At 48.2% G+C, this 19,530-nt stretch overlaps 1 protein-coding gene across 1 annotated transcript; it reads left to right on the top strand.

The window, feature by feature from the left end:
- The first annotated feature begins 260 nt into the window (after positions 1-260).
- DACT1 (dishevelled binding antagonist of beta catenin 1) lies at positions 261-9,187 on the top strand. Its single transcript, XM_030949837.1, is given in 5 exon segments — positions 261-341; positions 344-616; positions 2,926-3,058; positions 4,676-4,831; positions 7,139-9,187. Coding segments are annotated over 5 exon segments (2,502 nt in total). The 3' UTR covers positions 8,998-9,187.
- The last annotated feature ends 10,343 nt before the right edge of the window (positions 9,188-19,530 follow it).

Raw genomic sequence — 19,530 nt, 5'->3', positions numbered from 1 at the left:
CGAGGCGACCACGGGCGTGGAGCCGCGGCCGGGCGGGGAGGAAGGCGGGCGGGAAGGTGAAGGAGGGATGGAGGAGGGATGGAGGAGGGATGGAGGCGGGCGGTGGGCGGGCGCGGGGCGGCGGCAGCCGGGGAAGCAGCCGGGCGCCCCGCGGACCATTCGCGACCGGCGGCGGCGGCGGCAGCGGCGGCATCGGCGCGGGGCTCGGCGCGGTGCCCCCCGCGGGCAGGGCTGGCAGCGGCGGCCGCCCCTCCCCGGCGATGAAGGCGAGCCCCGTGGCGAGCGCCGCGGCGGCGGCGGGGCCGGGGCAGGCGGCGGGGGACCCGCGGGGGCGCCGCGGGAGCCCGATGCGCGCTGGCGGGAGAAGGGCGAAGCGGAGGCGGAGCGGCAGCGCACCCGGGAGCGGCTGGAGGCCACGCTGGCCGGGCTGGGCGAGCTGGAGTACCTGCGGCAGCGGCAGGAGCTGCTGGTGAAGAGCCTCCTGCTGCGGCGGCCGGCGGGAGCGGGGCCCGGGGCGCAGGGCGGCCGCGGAGAGCCGCCGGGAGAGGGGCCGCCGCCGCGCAGCCTGGAGGAGAAGTTCCTGGAGGAGAACATCCTCCTCCTGCGGAGGCAGCTGGTGAGCGGGGGCGGGGGGCGCCGCGGGATGCGAGTGGCGAACGCCGCGGGATGCGGGCGGGGAGCGCCGGGCGATGCGCGCCCGCTCCGTGCCCCCGTGTCGGTGTGACCCGCGGGTCCTGCCCGTGTCGATGTGACCCGCTCGGTGCCCCCGTGTCGCTGTGACCCGCGGGTCCTGCCTGTGTCGGTGTGACCCGCTCGGTGCCCCCGTGTCGCTGTGACCCGCGGGTTCTGCCCGCGGAGAGAAAAGAAAGGAGCAGGGAAGCCCCGCGGGCGGCGCCCCCGGCCCGCTGTCACCCGGCACGGCGCGCAGGTGAGGGCGGGCGGTGACAGCTCGGAGGTGGCCGGGTCGTGCCGGCGTTGTGCCGGTGGCCGCACGGTTCCCCTCGGGTCCCGGAGCCGGGCCGGCGGTGCCGCTTCCATTCATGGCAAGAGAGGCGCCGCCGTTGCCATGAATGGAAGTTGGGAGCCGGCTCCCGGTCCAGCCCCGAGAGGAGGCAGCGGGCGCTCGGGCACCGGCGGGATCGGGCCCGTGAAGAAGGGATGCTTTTGTTGGAGGACGCGCTTTGGAGCTGGTGTGGGAAGAGATGGAGGGCGGCATGAAGCGGCAGATCATTTTTCAATGAAAATAGCGTACAGCTGTGCCTGGCGCTCTTTGTGCGCGGCTCAGCATTTGCTTTCACCCAGGGAGAAGTTGGATTGCGTGATTTATTTCCCTGATTTTTTCTTTTCCCCACCCTCCGTTTTTCCTCCTTTTTTTTTTTTTTTTTTTCTTGTTACCCTTTTGGTTTAGTTAGGTTAGGGTTATTTCCCTTTTAAAAAGATAAAAATATTTTTTTTTCTGCTGAGAAGGGGCTGGCTGGCGGCAGAGAGCCGTAGTGAAGGACCACGGAATCATTACTCAAAAAAAAAAAAAGTCGGAGATTTGTGGTAGCACTTTAATTTGTGCACTTGACATTGCAGATTGGAACCAGATGCGGTGCTGACTGGGGGAGGGGGCCCTGGTGGCAGTAGGTGGCGCAGCGAAGTCATCCCTTGAACCCATCACCTCCTCCAGCCTGGCTGCCAGCCAGCCCTGGCTCCCGCAGGAATGGGGGAGAAGGCTTGGGATCACCCCTTGGGTTCTCCAAAGGATGGCCTTAAACGCCAGCACATCTTCAACCAGTGCTTGCCAGTGCTTTTAGCATTTGCTCTCCCTTTGCCCAAGGCCAGGCTGGATGGGGATTTGAGCAACTGGTCGAGTGGAAGGTGTCCCTGCCCATGGCAAGGAGGTTGGAACAAGGTGATCTTTAGGGTTCCTTCCAACCCAAACCCTTCTATGAATCTATAATTCTGTGACTGGTCCACTCCATGGAAAAGATTATCCTGGATTTAATGGGTTCAGAACTAGTCCAGCTATGAGCATCAAAACTCATTGCAATGAATGTGTCAGAGCACCCCTGGGTGCCAGTCAAATGATGCCCCCGAAGAAACAAAAGTAGATGAACCTTCCTCCTGCCTCCTCCCCTTTCCCCAAAGCCAGAGCAATTAAAGGGTATGGAGCTGAACAGATGATGGATAAGCAACATTAAAATACACTGGGGGAAACTGATTGTGTTGACCGTGGGTTAATGAGTGCCTTGCAAAATAATTTCTTATTGCTTGTTTTATGCCATCAAATTACCTTCATAAATAGCCTTAAAATTCGTCTCGCAGCAATTTCATACAATTATAATGGGAGAAGAGGAAGAATTACTCTTCCTTCCTGCTGCACTGCAAAACTAATAAAAGGGCTGTGATCCCAGCCCTGGGAATCTCCCTCTCTGGATGGTGGACTCTAAGCTCATGATGTGCAGCAGAACAAGGCGGTTCCCACACCACAGGCACTTGTTGGCAGAGCTGTTTGGTGCCATTGTGTGAGCAGATGTGATCTTTGAGCAACACCAGTGTGGTGGGGAACGTGCCCAGCTCGGCTGGCACGGCCGTCCTTGCCCGTTCCATGTGCACAGGTCTGCTTGGGCCCTATCACACAATCCAGCTTTGTTCTTCCAGCTGTGGTCAGCACAGCCCGTTGGTCTTCCTGAGCTGTGGAACATGCTCCTCATGCAGAACTGGCTGGTACAGGCTGGGATGAAGTGCCTGCATAATTTTTCACTGAAGTATTTATCCAGAGCATCCATCTCAAATGTCAGGGCTTTGTTTGGTTTTTATATAAAAGAATATCAATGAGGTGTTTCACAAGGCTTAGATAGAGATGTCTGTTGGTCCTTAGGACCCCTTCACATCTGCCCCACTGAAGGAGCTGATGTTCTTTGTCCTCTTCTTTTGCAGAACTGCTTGAGGAGGAGGGATGCTGGGTTATTAAATCAGTTGCAAGAGCTGGATAAGCAAATAAGTGATCTCCGCCTGGACGTGGAGAAAACGACAGATGAACACCTGGAGACAGACAGTCGTCCAAGTTCAGGTAAGGGCAGTGCTCAGCAAAATCCAGCCTCCCTTGGGACCTGGAATTAAACTGGCTGTAGATTTTAGTGCTGGAGTTTTTAGTACTGCAGCAGTAAATGTCTACATCTCGTTCACACTCTGATAATTAATCCCTACTAACAGAGTTCAGTGACCACTGGAAAGGCTGCTGTTGCTTCTTTCAGAGGAGCATTTCAAGCTTAATTAGATTTTTAGTGTTTAGCTTTTTTTTTTTGCAAGGCCAGCCTCACATTAGTTCGAAAAGTTCTAATTGGTCCTGTATGTTAGGGAGGAGGCTGAAGGAAAAATGGTGAAAAGAAGCACCATCATCAGGAGGAGGATATCAAAAGCGGTCATACAGCCAGAAAGGAGCATGGAATCAAACAATTTGATCCCCCATATATTGAATTTCATCTCATTCTAACTGTGTTGAAGCCAATAAGGTGTATTTAACTATGGGGAGCCTTTCCTAGATTTCCCTAGACCTGTTCTGAACACACTAAAAAGTGGAGAATCCTCCAACTAGCAGTTGTTAAAGCCATTGCTAATTTCTAGTCTGAATCTGACTTGTTCCAGCACTGATATTTTTATATCCTTTTCTCCCCTGAAGAAAGGTCTTTTCTAAAACCCAGCTTTTCCTCCTCTTGGAGGTGCTATACATTATAATTCTGGCTTTTATTTGATGAGCTAAACAGGTCAAGTTCTTGAAGTCATTCACTTTAAGGCATTTTTCCAAGCTCCTAAATAGCTTGGTGGCTTCTTTCCAATTTTTTAGCTTTGTTTTATGCATGCTGGATTCAAGGACTGGGCTCACCGTTCCAGTGTTTCTTACCAGGGCCATGTAGACTGCTGAAGTCATTTCCCTGCTGCTATTCATTAGCCTCTTTGTACATCCAACAATCTCATTAGCTTTTTTTTTTTTTTTTGCCATATCATTAAGCTTGATTGAGCTGCTTTTCCACGCTGACTAAGCCCTTTCCAAGATGATTGTTTTCCAGGATACATCCCCATTCTGTAGGCATGCTCTGCATTCCTTATTCCTAAATGAACAATTTAAATTTTGGTTGTGGTATGTAATTTTTCCTTGAGTAGTCCCAGTTTACCAGGAAATTAAATTTGCTGCATCTGCACATTATTTACCATTTTTCTTCTTTCTTGTAATCCACAAATATTATGTTTATCTCCAGAACTTTGAGGAAAGTAATGGATAGCATTGGGCCCAACACTTCTATAGTTAAGTAATAGTTGGAGAGTCTGGCTTGGAAGTATAACACCCTATTAAATGAGTGAGCTGCCAAACACAGCCTGGATCCTTGTTGCTAAAATCTGAAAGTCCCTGAAAGGGTTAGAACCCCAACCCTTGTAAAGTTAAAAAAAAAATTCCATATGCTGAGATAAGTTCTGCTGTTTTAAGTGCTTTACTTTTAAACAAAGTAAATTCATGGCAATAAGGATATTACTAAATTGTTGGCTGTTTTTGGGGTGACTGAATGAAATCCCATAACTACTTGTGTTAGGGTAAGCCAACTCAAACACCAGCTTGACTGCCTTTCTAGGGACACAAATAGTAACTTTGTGTAGACATAACTAATGTAAATCCAAACTCTTATTTTTATAGGGTTTTATGAGCTGAGTGATGGAGCTTCTGGATCGCTTTCCAATTCATCTAACTCTGTCTTCAGTGAGTGTTTATCCAGTTGCCATTCTAGCACTTGCTTTTGCAGCCCTTTGGAGGCAACACTGAATATCTCAGATGGACGCCCTAAATCTGCAGGTATAGTAAAAGCAGGTGGAATACATCATACTCCAGGAGGTGGCTTTGGCTTTGGAAATACTGCCTCAGGAGTACCTGGGTTGGATTAACCCTTCTTCCTTTCATGTGCCATATAATGCTCTGAAAAGATCCCAGTGCCTCTCACGTACATGGGCCATGAGGCAGGACTGTTTGCCCTCCTCTGCTCCAGCTTTGCACATGAATATGTCACTTTAAACACATAAAAATGGCATGTGAAGATCTGGCAGCTGCTCTACCCAGCAGAGGGCAGTGGTACCTGTACACAGAAACACATCAGTCAGCTGATTTCTCTTTCTTTAGAAAAGCATTTTTAGTGAATAGCAATAATTAATGATAGCTCTCAGCCATGTCAGCATTAAAGTCACAGAGGAAGGAGCTGGCTACAGGTTTTAGGGGGTCAGGGCACATGTTTTTAGTAGTCATTTTGTCCATTCTGATTGTCCTTGACCCCAAGTGAGCATGGTGAGGTGTGGCCTGCATTTATATAGTATAGACACATAGACATCATGAACAAGCCAAGAACATTTTGTCTTTTTGGCAGAGAGCTGTGACCTTTCCTTGGACACCAGTCTGAAGATGCAAGCCTTGATTTGTGGGATGGTTCAATAGGAAGGCCTCCTCTGTTCTCCAGAAGAGACTCTTCAATAGGGCTGCTGTGATCCAGTGTTACTGAGTGCAGACATTTTCAAAAGCTTTAGCTTATTCTGAGCTGGAGAGGATGATTCCAAGCACAGTATTTCCACTTTGCATTCTGCTCTTTAAGGTTAACTTATAGTGATTTGTTGTGAATCAAGGACAGAATAATTCATGCTCTTCTGTTTCTGAGCTGGGAAAATGCAGCCTGGAATACATTCATTCTGAGATGCTGACAAGTCCTCTAAGTTTTCCTGTGAGCAGCTTGAGGTAATTTAATGCTCTCTGTTGTAAGGTTTATGTGATCTTCATGTGCCATACATTACAACAAGGAAAAAAACCACACACAAGGAATTCCAGCTGATTGCATGGCTGTTTTTTCTGTATACATCACAAAAACATATACCTCTCATTATTCACACAGTCTCACTTTCAGGGGTGAAATTTCACAAACTGACAAATTTAAAAAATGCCTTTTTGTCAACATTGCTTGAAGCCAACATTGAATTTAGGAAATGCAGGAAAACTGAGAAGTGATCTGGAGGAAGTTCATGCTCTTAACTTGCCTGTTCATCCTCTCCTGCTCACACAGGAACATCATCTCTATCAGCAAATTTCATCAATGCCCATGAGACCTCTTTGAAATAAGCCTTAGATAAGTGGTGAGCACTGAGCATTCCAATCAGAGTACCCTGGCTGAAGTTTCCAGCCCAAGGGCAGAAAACAGGACTGGCAGAGGATCATTTAGATTGTACCTCTGCCCAAGAAGACAAGGGCAACTTAAGCTTAAAAAAAAATAATAATCTTAGGTGCTTGGGTGGAAGCCCTGCTCTTAAGGTCGCTTACCTTTCTAGTAAGCTCGTTAGCCATTAATTAGCCATTAAATCTGACTCAAGCATGGTGAAATGCACTGGATCTCTGGCAAAACTCTCTTTGCAGAGCCAAGGCTAGGATGTCAGCTGGATTGACCTGCACTCCTTGTACTTGTGTGAAAACATGAGCCTGTTTCCCATTCTTTAACCCCTTATCACTCAAAAGGAGCATCTGTTATTACTATTAGCATTGCTATAAATATTATTATAATAATAGTAGTAACAATAATAAAAAACAACAATAAAATTAAGTCTAGATTTTTTTCCTGGCCGGAGACATGCTTGAAAGAATCCAGAAGTGAAATTTGTCAATAAGCTACAAGAATTAATTGTTGTCTTGTCTGTATTTTTTATGTTTCTCTTTGGATTTAAAATTCATATGTGCCGAGGCCTGCAGAGAGTTTGAGAGGTGACTGTGTAACAAATAAGAGACCCTTGCAGACTTCTGGGTGGCTTGAAAGGAAGATAGGAAGATCTTAACAACCTGGGCACAGGTTTGAAACCAATGTACACGTTCTCATTAGGGCTGTGATTTTTATTGTTTTAACCATATGGTCCTTGTGGCGTAAAGCCCACGCAGATGCAGTGACAGGGAGACCCACAGAAGGATAGTGCTGCTTTTTGTATTGCTTGAACAGCACCCCTGGTTGCAAAATTGCTGCTGCTGTAGTTAAAGCTTTGCATTGTGTGCTTAGATGGACCGGCGTCCTTGGCAGCACATTAAAAACGTAGCACAGCTGTCCCCGGCAGGCTCTCTAAACTCTCCTAAAATGCCTTTCAGATCTCATAGGCTGGATGGACTATAATAAGGAAGGCCAGCATGAGGACCAGACCGCAGGCTCTGTCTGTCGCTCTTTATCCACACCGCACTCAAATTCCCTCGATGTCGTTGCAGATGTTCATCCCAAGTACCAGTGCGATCTGGTGTCTAAAAACGGGAACGACATCTACCGCTACCCCAGCCCGCTCCACGCTGTGGCTGTGCAGAGCCCCATGTTCCTCCTCCCCATGACTGAGAACCCCCAGCGAGAAGAGGAGAGGCTCGCTTGCGATCTGAGCGACGTTTGCACCCCATCCGAAACGGACTCAGGACAATCCGCCAGCGCCTTCCCCCCGCAGAGCTCCTGGCCGGCTCCGTGCCCTTCCACCAGCAAGAGGATAGACAGCTACATCTTAAGCCTGGTTCAGAAAAAGACTCACGCAGTAAGGACTAACAAACCCCGGACGAGTCTCAACGCCGATGCCACCAAAGGGATCTTGAGGCATGGGAGCATGTGCGTCCGGCAGCCGGCAGCAATGGTGGCCCACGGCAACGTGGTGAACCTGAAGAGCTCCAAGCCAGTGTGTTTGCCTCCCGGTGGGGCTCCCGCTCCGGACCACACGGCTCCCTCCCCGTTAAAGCAGAGGCCAAGGGAGCCCACTGGGGAGCAGCTGGAGAGCAGGAAGGCCCCTTTGCCAGCAGCTTTCCCACCTGGCACAACAACGGAGCTCCAGAGCAAGCACCTGCCACGGGGCGCCAAACCGGCACCGCCGGAGCTGGGCCGCAACACCGCGGGCACGGCCGGGGATGGCCCCAAGGAGAACGGCCAGCTCTTTGCTGCATCTCCCAAAGACACCCCAGGGAAGCCGGTGGTGCTGCAGCCAGAGAACAGGGTCAGCCAGCCTCCCAAAAAGATCCTGTTGAAGAGCAGCTTGCAGGCCGCTCGCTCCTCGTCACCAGCTGTGGAGGAGAGGCCTGCGCTGGATTTCAAAAGCGAGGGCTCTTCCTCACAGAGCCTGGATGATGGGCTGCTGGTGAACGCCCAGTACATCCCGGCCCAGCAGCAAAGCATGAAGCTTCACAAAGGCACCCGCAACGTCAAGATTTTGAAAAGCTCTGCGTTGAAACACCGGTCCCACCTTGCCAACGGGGTGGAAAACAGCTCACAGACCTTGAGGGAGAAAGCCAAACTGGTCGGCAAGAAGTGCCGCTTCCCTGAGGAGTTGGATACAAATAAGAAACTGAAAAAGCCCTCGTCGCGGGGGAAGAGAGGCGGTGGCCTGCCGCTGGAGCCGAGCCTCCCGGGCCGGCAGGCTGGCCTGCACAGATCTGCCCTCCGCTCCCATGGGCACGGCCGGGAGGTCGTGGTGGCCAAGCCCAAGCACAAGCGTGCCGACTACCGCCGCTGGAAGTCCTCGGCAGAGATCTCCTATGAGGAGGCCCTGCGGAGGGCGAGGAGGAACCGGCGGGAGGGCGTGGGGGTCTACTCACAGGTGCCCCTGCCCTACGTCAGCCCCTACGCCTACGTGGCCAGCGACTCGGAGTACTCGGCCGAGTGCGAGTCCTTGTTCCACTCCACCGTGGTGGACACAAGTGAGGACGAGCAGAGCAACTACACCACGAACTGCTTTGGAGACAGCGAGTCAAGCCTGAGCGAGGTGGAGTTTGTAGGGGAAAGCACGACCACCAGCGACTCTGATGAGAGCGGGGGCCTGATTTGGTCCCAGTTTGTCCAGACGCTCCCCATCCAAACAGTCACAGCGCCGGAGCTGCATGAAAATGCAGCCAAGGCCTTTGTCAAAATCAAAGCCTCCCATAACCTCAAGAAGAAGATCCTCCGCTTTCGGTCAGGCTCCCTCAAGCTCATGACGACCGTCTAGTGAGGTGACTTGGTGGAATGTATCTGCTTCTGCTTTTGGAAGCAAGGTGCTTTTTTTTTGTACATATTTCAACAGATTTTTTTTTTTAATACAAATATTTAAAACTTAAGGTAAATTATGTCACTTGTCTTCAGAACTTGGGTGGATACTAGTGCCTTTTATGTGGAAATAAAAGACCGTTACACTTGTTAAAAAAACCCAACAACACAACACTGCCATTTCAGTTGTGAACAGCCTCCAGCGCGTGGTGTCAGAAGGCTTTGAGAAAAGGCTAAAATGTTTCTGGGAATGGATCTTCCTTGCCTAGTTTTTCCAGTTCTGGGTCTTATACAGGATATCGACAGCTTAAGGTCATAAGTTTTTAGGGAATAAAGGGGAGGGAGTGAGGGTGTTTCTTAATGGTTTTGCTTGTCCCTTTCTACTGCTGATGCCACATCTTGAACTTTTTCCTTCTGGTACTCTGGTCTGGTTTTTTTTCTTTTCTTGTTGATTCTCTTCTTGAAACTCACTCCTGTCCTTCCCCAGCCTTCCCCCACCAGGAAAGGGCTCCTGTTCAATCTGTCTCCAAGGTTAAGTCGCCTTCCCTGGAGTGCACTCTGCTCTGATCTCCTGGGAGTCCCACTGCGGGCAGCGGTGGTGTCCAGAGCAAACTGCAGCTGGAGCAGCTGACCAAGGCTTAGTAACTTCATTATATTGTGTAAAACTGCTTTTGAAAAAGAAAAAAAAACCCATATGCATGTCACGTGCATGAGTATCAGTAGTTTTAATATTCCTGTTGATGTCCAATTTACTGTACATCATCAATGGCTGTTTTTATATATATATATATCATTGTGTAAATTAATATAACACATCATATGCTGTAATAAACAGTCTGTTTTAATACTTTTTAAAGTTTGTTATGTTGGTGCAGACCCACTCAGTGCTTTTATATTGGTGCTGTCACCACTTAGATGTCTCCTGATGTGACCTGATAACGTTCCTTGCCCTTTTCCTGCGGGAAAAGGGGCAAGTTTAAAATGCTGCTGTGGATGTGACTTGTGCTCTGAGGGAATTGGCTTGTCATGGCTTTGCTTGTTCTTCTCATAGCTTGCATTTTTCCAAGGGCAAGGTGGGATTTAGGAGCTCAGAGGCATCTTCAGGTTGTTGCTGAGGGACAGCTCATGTTTCAGAGCAGATGGAAGTATAACATTAATCCTGCTCTCTGTCTGGGTCCTTGCAGACTTTGGTTGGTACAACACGGGGACAGATGGTTGGTTTCTGTAACCAAATCGATCTGTGGGACACAACAGGTGTCCCCATGGGATGTCCAGTAAGTGAATCCCCCAGAGCTGTGTGCTCTGGGAGCTGGGCTGGGTGGAGGAGGGCACAGGCTGCCTGTCCATGGTGCCCTCTGTGGCTTTGGCTCTTGGCTCTGTTACAGCCCTAGCAGGGTCATGGAAGGTGACAATTGGGTCCCCCACTGGTCTCAGTCTCATTCCCTTGGGACTGGAGGGGAGTCTGGCAGCAAAGGAGAAAGGAGCCCTCCATAGGCAGCACTGCTTCCATTCACAATAAAACCTTTGGAGCTGCCTGCTGGTGGGAAGGTTGGAGGTTTTGGGCAGGTTGAGCTGGTTGCTGCAGGTTCATCTTCTGCTTTGGCATCCACAAAGCAATGGACAAACTGGAGTGGGTGCTGTGGCTGGTGTGGATTTCAGGGATATATGTGCAGCCTCTCCATTCTGCAAGGTCTGAGCAGAGTTTTCCTTTGTGGTTCCTTTGTGTCCTTCCTGCTGTCACCCACCTGAAAGGCAGAGCAGATTTTTTTTATTCCCAGATTTCCTTGCATCACGAATGTGGGAAGGAAGGACCCACTCAGAATTAAACATCTCAGGGAGCAGCTTCTGAGACAGTGGGAACACTTTTCCTAAGAGGCACATTTTATTTTTAAATCTGCAGTGTAGTAAATCCCTATTTATAATGTCGCATATTATTATTTTCCGATTTGGGGTTTGTTTGTTTGCTTGTTTTTATAAGGAGTGGGAAATCAGTTTTTGTAAGGGTTTTGCAGTAGATCACCAGGCTGTGGATTCAGTGACCCAGAAAGTCCTTGCACTTCCCATGAAACAGCAAAAGCTGTAACTCCCCTTATCTGCTCATAACTCTCCTATTACTTTATACATGGAAAAGCAGCCTGTATATATATACGTATATATATATATATATATATATATATATATATATATATGTATGTATGTATGTATGTAATATAAAAAAATTATATATTGGTTTAGAATAATTCATCCAGAAGTTGCTGGACAAAGGCTGCCACTACAGAGAAGGGAGAGAAGTAATGTTTGTTGTTAAATATGGCATTACTAAGCTAAGCAACAGCTTAAAGCCATCCCATTAATAACTGATGGGTGTTATATCAAACAAAGGGAATGTCTTGTGGAAGCTGGTAGTTTCTTTCCTAGAATATCTCTTAATCATGCCACATAATCTCTCTTTGAGTGAGAAAAACTTGAACAAATCCCTGTAAATCTCCTCAAAGGTGTGGAAGAGCAGCAGAGGGGATCCTCAGCCATGCACTCTCTTTGGCTGTAAAGGAGCTGCTGGTGGGAAGACAAACCAATGCCCAGTGGCATTGGGATGATGAGTTTTTAATTGCAGTGCTATAGCAGAATGCCTTGTACCAAGTGAGGGAGGCTGGCTTTCAAAAGTGAGCTGCTGAATGGTTTCTTTTCAGATAATTGAGTAAAAAAAGAAAATAAAATAACTGCCTAAATATCACTAAGGCTGTATCAGCTGCAGCCACTGTATTCTGCAATTCTCTTGTTGAATAGCTTAATACCAGACTTGAAAATGGGCTGATGGTATCTCCCTCTTAATTGCATCCGAGTCTTTTCAGATTGGGGAAGGAATTTTCCTTTTCTTATGTGATTTAGGTAAGCATCCAGAATCCTTTATCCAGGCCTAGTTTCTTTCTATCAACACTCAACCCCCTCATTTTTTCCTTTTTTTTTTTTTTTTTTTTAAATAACAGATCTTAACAGTGCTGGAAAAGTACTTGATATGGTCCCAATACACAACACACATTCTCATCTCTGGTTCTGATTTAGGAAACACATCTGAGTTAGTAAGTTTTTGCAACATTAGGTTGAAAAACATCTGCTGGTCTTGGAGACCAGTTGAATATCTGGCACTTCTTTAAGCTACCTGGCTTTCCAATGTATTTTTCATGATGTTCACTTCTTAATTATCCCCAGTGTTTGTGGTTGTTTTTGGAAGTCTGAAGCGGGAACATTTCATTGCACTGGGACCTGTTTCAAGGTGGGGGTAGGTGGTAGAGGGGAGTTTTGGGATTAGTGTGCTCCTTATGTGCAAAGGAGCATAAAGGAACATGAGCAGAGCCCTTTGAGCTGGATTCCTTGTGGTTCAGGTAATGCAGTATTTCTGCACACCTCTGGAACACCATCGCTCCCACTGAGGGAATCAGCACCACACTCTGAGGGGATGAGTGTGTCCCTGGGCTGTCTGCCTTTCTGGGTCTCTCCTCACCCCAGCCACCAGCTGTGGGTCAGCAAATAAAGAACCAAGCTGTGTCTGGTGTGTGTGGGGTCAGGGAGAGGCTCTGGCCTGGTGCCCAGACGTCCCAACTGTGTGGGGCCCCTGCTGTGGCCCTCCTGCTTGCCGTGAGAAATCCAATGTGCCTGTGGAGCAGGGGCTCAGACAGCTGGCTCTGAGGGAAGGGAGGAGTGGGGAGTCCCATGAATAGAGTGGTCTGATCCTGGTTCATCTGCATTTCCAGAAGAGGTGGGAAGAGGAGGTGTTTCAGCATAACACCTCACTCAGTAAGTTAGACTGCGCTAAATGGAGTCCTCCCAGGGACTCTGCCTCATTTCTTCCAGAAAAACCATCTGACCAAATACTGTAGGAACTGGGGACAAGAGATGAGCTTCCATTCCCAAGGTCAGGGTTTGGCCTTCCACAGCACAGCCCCTGCTTGCAGAGAGCCTGTAGGTCCCAGCCCTCTGCAGCTTTCCCAGTCCTGGGGCTTCATCGGGAAGCTGTTCATTCCTCACAAGTTATCTGCTTTTCTCATGGCTTGGGGTTCATGCTGGATAAGCACTGAAAACAGATTCTCTACAGCAGTCCTGTGCCTTCAGTAATCCCAGATCTGTTTGTTGGCTCAGAGGAAGGTCAGGCAGCAAAGCCATCCCTGAGGGACCTGCTCCCCTTCCTGTCACAAAGGGCAGCAGAGGCTTTGATGAGCAGTGGTGGTCACCTGGCAGGTGACTCACCACGCTGGGCATGGCCTTCCCCAGGCACGTGGCTCTTCTTACAAGAGGGAACAAGGACATTTTTGAGAAAGCAAAAACACTAAATACATTTTTAATAGCTAACTTCAGAGTATGTACTTTCGGAGTAGCCAACAAAAATAAATATGACTGAGCTGCTAATACAAAAAACTGAACCTTTCCCAGTTTAACATTACAGAAGGAAAACGGGTGAGAAACAATTGATGCTGGAGCATATCCAGAGAAGGGCAATGGAATTGATGAAAAGACTGGACTAGAGCAGAAGTATTGAGAGAAGCAGCTGAGGGGGCTGGGAGCCTCAGCCTGGAGAAAAGGAGGCTTAGGGGAGACCTTGTCACCCTCTACCATTCCCTGAAAGCAGGGTGGAGCCAGGTAGGGTTGATCTCTTCTCCCAGTTAACAAGCAATAGGAGATGAGGAAATGGCCTCAAATTGCACCAGGGAGGTTTGGATTGGATATTAGGGGAAAATTCTTCACTGAAAGGATGTTCAGGCAGTGGAACAAGCGTCCCAGGGAAGTGGTGGAGTCACCATCCCTGGAAGTGTTCAAAAAGTGGAACTTGGGGACTTAATTTAGTGGTGAACAAGATGGTGCTTGGGTTAAGAGTTGGGCTTGATCTTAGGGGTCTTTTCCAACCTTAACAGTTCCATGATTCTATGAGTGGCTTTGGGGTTTGAAAATTCTCACTGTACTGGAATGAGGGGAGATACATGAAAACCAGGGGGATCTATTTAAAAGGGATACCAGAAAGTGCTCTTTTACACAGCAGGGAATTTGTTTCTGCTGGAAATAGTGAGGTGAGTGTAAGAACATCAGCAAGTTCAGAGGCAAAGAGAAGGTAGGGATGGATGCTCTACCAATGATTGTGAATGCCAGGAAGAGTGTGAGGTGACTGGACTGCAAACAGTGGCCAGGCTTGTGTGCTCCTCCTCAAGACTGTCTTTTCCTGCAGCTGCTGAAGCACCATTAGCTGGGGGAGATGCACCATCCTGCTGACCCAGCAGACCATTTCCTGTGCTCCTCTGATCTTGAAGTAACTAATGGGAGTTGTCTATGCCATTGAATTTTCCTCACTCTAATATTTTTTAATCTTTTGCCCTCCCAGCTTCTGCTGAAGGCCAGTTTTGCACTGCTTTGCCAAGAAGTTCACTTTCCATGCTTGGCTGATGGTGACATGCATTTATCCAGACTACAGACACATGGTTTTGGTCACTCTTGTCCTCTGGCACAATAAATTCATCCACCCTTTCAGGCAGGCACTCTAAATCCTCTGTTATGGTGAACATCATCCCCTGTACCACAAATACAGTTATGAACACAACCAGAACATGTGTGTTCCTCATGACTGCAGTCCATAAATGAATCTACCTTGGGAGTCACTGTTGGGCAGCAGTTTTACACCCTGCATTTGCTTGTAAACTGCAGGAAAAGCTGCTGACCTACAAACCAAATGAGCTACCCTAGAGCCTGAGTGCCTCCACTGCTCTTTGCCTTGGGAATTTGCTGTCCTTGGGGAGTTTTTCTCTTCATCTGACTGTGTCTCCACTTGTGCCTTGGTTTGGAGCAACAGAGCAGGCTGGAAGTGTGCCTCATGGTCATCTCCTCTTGACCAGCGTTGGTTGGGGCAGCAGAGCAGCTTTGGAGCGTGCTGGTAGAACACTGACCCAGGGGCAGGGCAAATGTGCTTCCCCCTGAGCAGGATCTGGGGATCTGACCCAGTGATGGCTGCCTGGAACAGCTTCCAGTCAAAAAATATGGACAGGCTTGGTCCAAATGACATTGGGGACCAGACTAAGTCTAGGCTGAAGTAAACACTTGAACTTTGTACATTGTTCTTGTGGGGCCCTCAGTTTGTGGGGACTTGAGTTTGGATCTGCTCCTTTCATTCCTTTCATGCTGTGTGACTTTTTGATGTAAACAGAGCCACTCTCTCAGTTAATGGCCTTTGTTTCCATGCTGTATTCCTTTAAGATCAATAAAGTATATTAATATTAGCAACTTGATTTCACTGAGCCAAGCTCTGAAAATCTGGATTTTGTTTGTTTTAAAGGAGTTGTAAGTCCTGGGAACTAAGACTTCCTTGACAATACTGAAGGAAAACCCGTATGACTTGGACTCTGACCTCATGATGGGGTTCATGCCATCAGGCTTTGGAAGTAAATTGTTTTATCCTCCCTTTAAAAGGTCAAGTCTTCTGTGGTCAAGGGGCAGGAAGCTGGAAAATTTGCAATCTGTTGAAAAATGTGTTCTCTGTGTCTCCTTATGAGCTTCATGCCCTCAGAAATGAGATTTTCACAAAGAGGGGAGGTATGAGGTACAGGTAGGAGAAGAACCTAATCAATCTTAATCTCTGAAGTGCTCATGCAGTAAGTGTTTAAGCATGTGATTAAACCCATTCTTACTCAGCCAAGCATTTCAGCACACGCTTTGGGGTGAATTAAGCAGGTGCTCAGGAATGCTGGATCAAGGTCACTAAGCTTTCCAAGAGTCCCATGCCTCTTTGTACAAACTGTCCCAATGACTTCTTTTGGCTCATGTTGGAAGGAACTCCCTCCTCTTCCTTAAAATCCAGACTGAAAATCCAGTTTCACCACCCATGAACTGGATTCAAACTGTTAATCTGAATTTGGGAGAAGCAGTACCTTGAGTCCTTGATTCAAGCAGTAATAGCAAGGAGAGCTTTCAAAGGAAGAAATTAATTTTGTTGTATTTGAGGACACAGAGCTAAAACCATTTCAGTTATATGAATAAATGTGGTTTGTGCTCTGTATCAATAGCAGGACTTCGTGTAAACCCTGGGAATGGCACTTGGGAAGGGACAGAATGACCCTTTCTGTATCCATTCCCTTCTCTTCCCTTGGATGCCCAGGTAGAGCTGGGAAAACGAGGCAAGAACAAACACCAAATGTGGAGGGTCTGGAGCCCCACTCATTCATCTACCTGGCTAATCCAACTTTAATCCCAGTTTCAGGCAGTGAGATTAGCAAAACAGCAGGATCTCTGGGCTGGAGAGTAGAACGAGAAAGCAGAGAGGGTAACTTTGCCTGGCTTCAAAGGAAAGATGCAGTTTAACTGAGCAAGCAAGGGAATGCTTAGAGGTTTGCCTTCTCTTCCCAGACACATTATTTACAGTGGCTTGGTTTCCTTTTGGAAGGGCCCTCTGTAAAAGGAGACATTCCCAGCCTTTCTGAGGGTCAGACCTGTATCACATTGCAGTTTTCTTTCCTGGCCTCTTGACTGACATGATTTCCTGGAGTTGCTCTCCTCTGGGGAAGGTGAACTCAGGAAAGAGTAGGTGTTTGCTAAAAATCCAGAGTCTTGGAAAGCAGAATCATGGTGATGGTCTCCTCATTCTAGACCTAAGGTCAGTTCTCAGTGCTGCATCATTCTCTCTATCTCCCAGTGCAGGGCAAAGGCTGGGAAAGGAGTGGGAGAGGAAATCCATCAAGTTTGATAAGAGAGAGGTCTGCACATCCTGTAGGAGCCGCTTGCAGAGGAGCCACAGGAGCTGTGCCAGGTGAGCAGCCATCCCACCTGGTGGGCAGGGAGGTCAAGGGCAGTGCTGGCCACTGGCCTGGATTTCCTGATCCCTGCCTTTGCTTAAGCCACTTTCCTGCCTCCAGGCCACAGCAGACAGCGTGTTCATCCTGCTAAGTGTTTCCTTTACTGCTTTTTTTTTCTTCCTTGTGAAATAAATTGTGGCTTGGCATTAAAGCCTGAGTGCTGAACGAAAGTGAAGTTCTGGCTTGTTTCTCCTGTCAAACACCTCATGAGAGTGTTTTCCTTGATGTTCAGTTGCTTGGAAGGAAGAGATGTGAACCTCTTCTCATCTGCAACATATCCATGTTTTTTTTACAGGGGTCTTCTGAGTGGTTTGTATGGCACAACAAACGCATGGAGGTAACACATCACTGTCTTCAACACTGCGGGACACCCTGCAGCAGCCCTGTAGCTGCACAATCCACAGCTACCCCAAAGTGTTTTTCTCTGACAGGAATATCAGGATTGAGAGGTTTGGATCTGATCCCACCTGAAGCCCATCAGGGTTTAGGGTGAAGATGCTCATGCAGGGAGAGGAGGACGCACACTCAGAAGTGTTTATTATTGCTGTTAAATGACAAGCTCCCTTTCCTTCCCCTCCCTTTCCCTGCCATGGAGATAGGGATCTCTGCTGTGGTTCCTGCTGCTTTCTTTTTCCTGTGTTGATCCATGGTGAGACTTGCTGCCTTTGAAGGATGGTCTGAGCCCTGAGAGAGGCTTTTATTGCTGAGCCACTGACATTTGATTCAGAGCATGTGCCTTCCCCTGGGCCCATTGCAGATGCCCACTGTCACCCTGGATAGGTTGCTTGGGCTCATGAAGATGGTAATTATTCATTACAGAAATATGAAACAAACAATTCATTTCATATTTAACAACAAATAAAAAGGCAAGTGGAGAGTTTTCTTTCTGTTGTGTTCTCACCCTTTATTAGCTACTCAACACAAGCATCATAATATTGACAGGAAACCCAGCAAAGTAAAAATAATAAATCCCCCTCCCTAAATGTATATCAGAGTTAATGGATTTGTGTGGGGCAAGGAAACAAAAGGCCTTTTGTCCTGCCAAAAGATCCTCACTGACATTGATCTAAAACCCCAAATAATTTACTGATCTACACCTAGGAGAGATGGCAAAATGGACAAAGCGTCCCTGTGCTAGAAACTGATTCCTCTGGCTGCTGGATCCACTCCTGTTCCTGTTGCCTGATTCTGAGGCCATTTTCCTGGTGGTCAGGGTTGCTTTCAGAAACTGCTTCTGGTGCACTGATGAAAAGGCCAGTTTTGTGAGTAAACATCCTAATAAGCAGGCCCTGACAGATGGTTTGTTGCTCAAGCCCTACATAACCCTTCAGCTGGTGTCAGTGTCTCCCGCAGATGTTTCCCAGGAGAACTTCCCCATGGTGTGCTCTGGAGCTCTCGGCTTTCCCAGCGCGTCCGGCTGCGTCCCAAGGAGGAGCCTCTCTGCTTGTTCAACACATTGCAGGTATGTCTTGGGAACAACAGGCTCCCAGAAACATGTTTCTCGCACTATAGATAAATATAGGCTCCCAGTGGAGCCTGTTGGTGGCTGAACAGGGTAAGCAAAGGTGCACAGTGGTCCTGCTGTTGTTGTTTGGTCCATGAGCAGTGAGAAATGTTTGGTGTCACGTGAAACAGAACAAGACACTTTTAAGTATCCTTCAGTCCCTTTTGTTTTGGTATTGCTTCATATTAATCTTGCCAGAATCTGTCCCCATGCTTTCTAGCAAATCAGAGAATAAATGTCATTTAGGCAGTGATTTGGTCCAAGTGAATCTCTTCTTTTTGCCCCATTTCCTTTGTCTGAGTTCGCTGAACTGTTCTGAGCCCCACGGCACTGTAGTTACAATATCAGGTGTGCAGTCCTCAGGCAGATCAAATATTTCCTTTAGATGGATAAACACAGAGATTTTACCTCATTCTCCTCTCATGGTGAGCTCATGGGACTGTAAGATTGTTCATATCATCTGTCTTCCAGAGCAGATAATTTAGATTTGGCTGATTTGTATATCCCTGCTGCAATGTTCCTGGTGGGCTGTACAGGATGTACAAATCTCTGCCCCTGACCTGAGAGCAGCTGGAACTGGACTGATGTGCAGAGGCTGCTCTTGAGAGGAAAATGAGCTGTCCTGAGAGGGTGTCTGCTAGGAAGGGGCTTAAATAGGAGATTATGGTTTGGGGAAAAAGTTTAGTTTTGATGAAACTAGGCTGAATTCCTGCCAAAGTAGAGCAGAACACAACCAGGTAGAAATTCTGCAGAAGGGAATAGTGCAGCAGCTTGCACTGTGGGTTGTCTCAAGGGCTGATCCATGGATCTCCCAGCCTCTCCACTGGGTTTCATGGGTTCTCCATCTGCGCATTCTCTGGTGTTTCCTGCCTGAGATGGTCCAATGTCTGGGACACCCCAAGCTGAGAACTGTGGGAGCAGTGAAGTCCCCTCTTGCTAAGCAGCTCTATTTGGCAGCACGCTGCCCCAGGGCCCTGGAAACCTGAACGGTGGAGGAACCAGATGGGTGACCAGGCAGGAAACTCAGCAGGTTTCTGATGTTTGGAGCCCTCTGCAAGTTTCATGGGAACCTGGGCAAAATTGACTCACCTTGCTGAGATTCTGCTGAATTGGTGAATTCCTCTGAAATGCTGTTTTGCCTGAAACCTTCTGAGCAGGTGCAGTA

Source organism: Camarhynchus parvulus, chromosome 5 (assembly GCF_901933205.1).
Source record: "Camarhynchus parvulus chromosome 5, STF_HiC, whole genome shotgun sequence".
NCBI lineage: Eukaryota > Metazoa > Chordata > Aves > Passeriformes > Thraupidae > Camarhynchus > Camarhynchus parvulus.
This window is presented reverse-complemented; position numbering and strand designations above follow the sequence as displayed.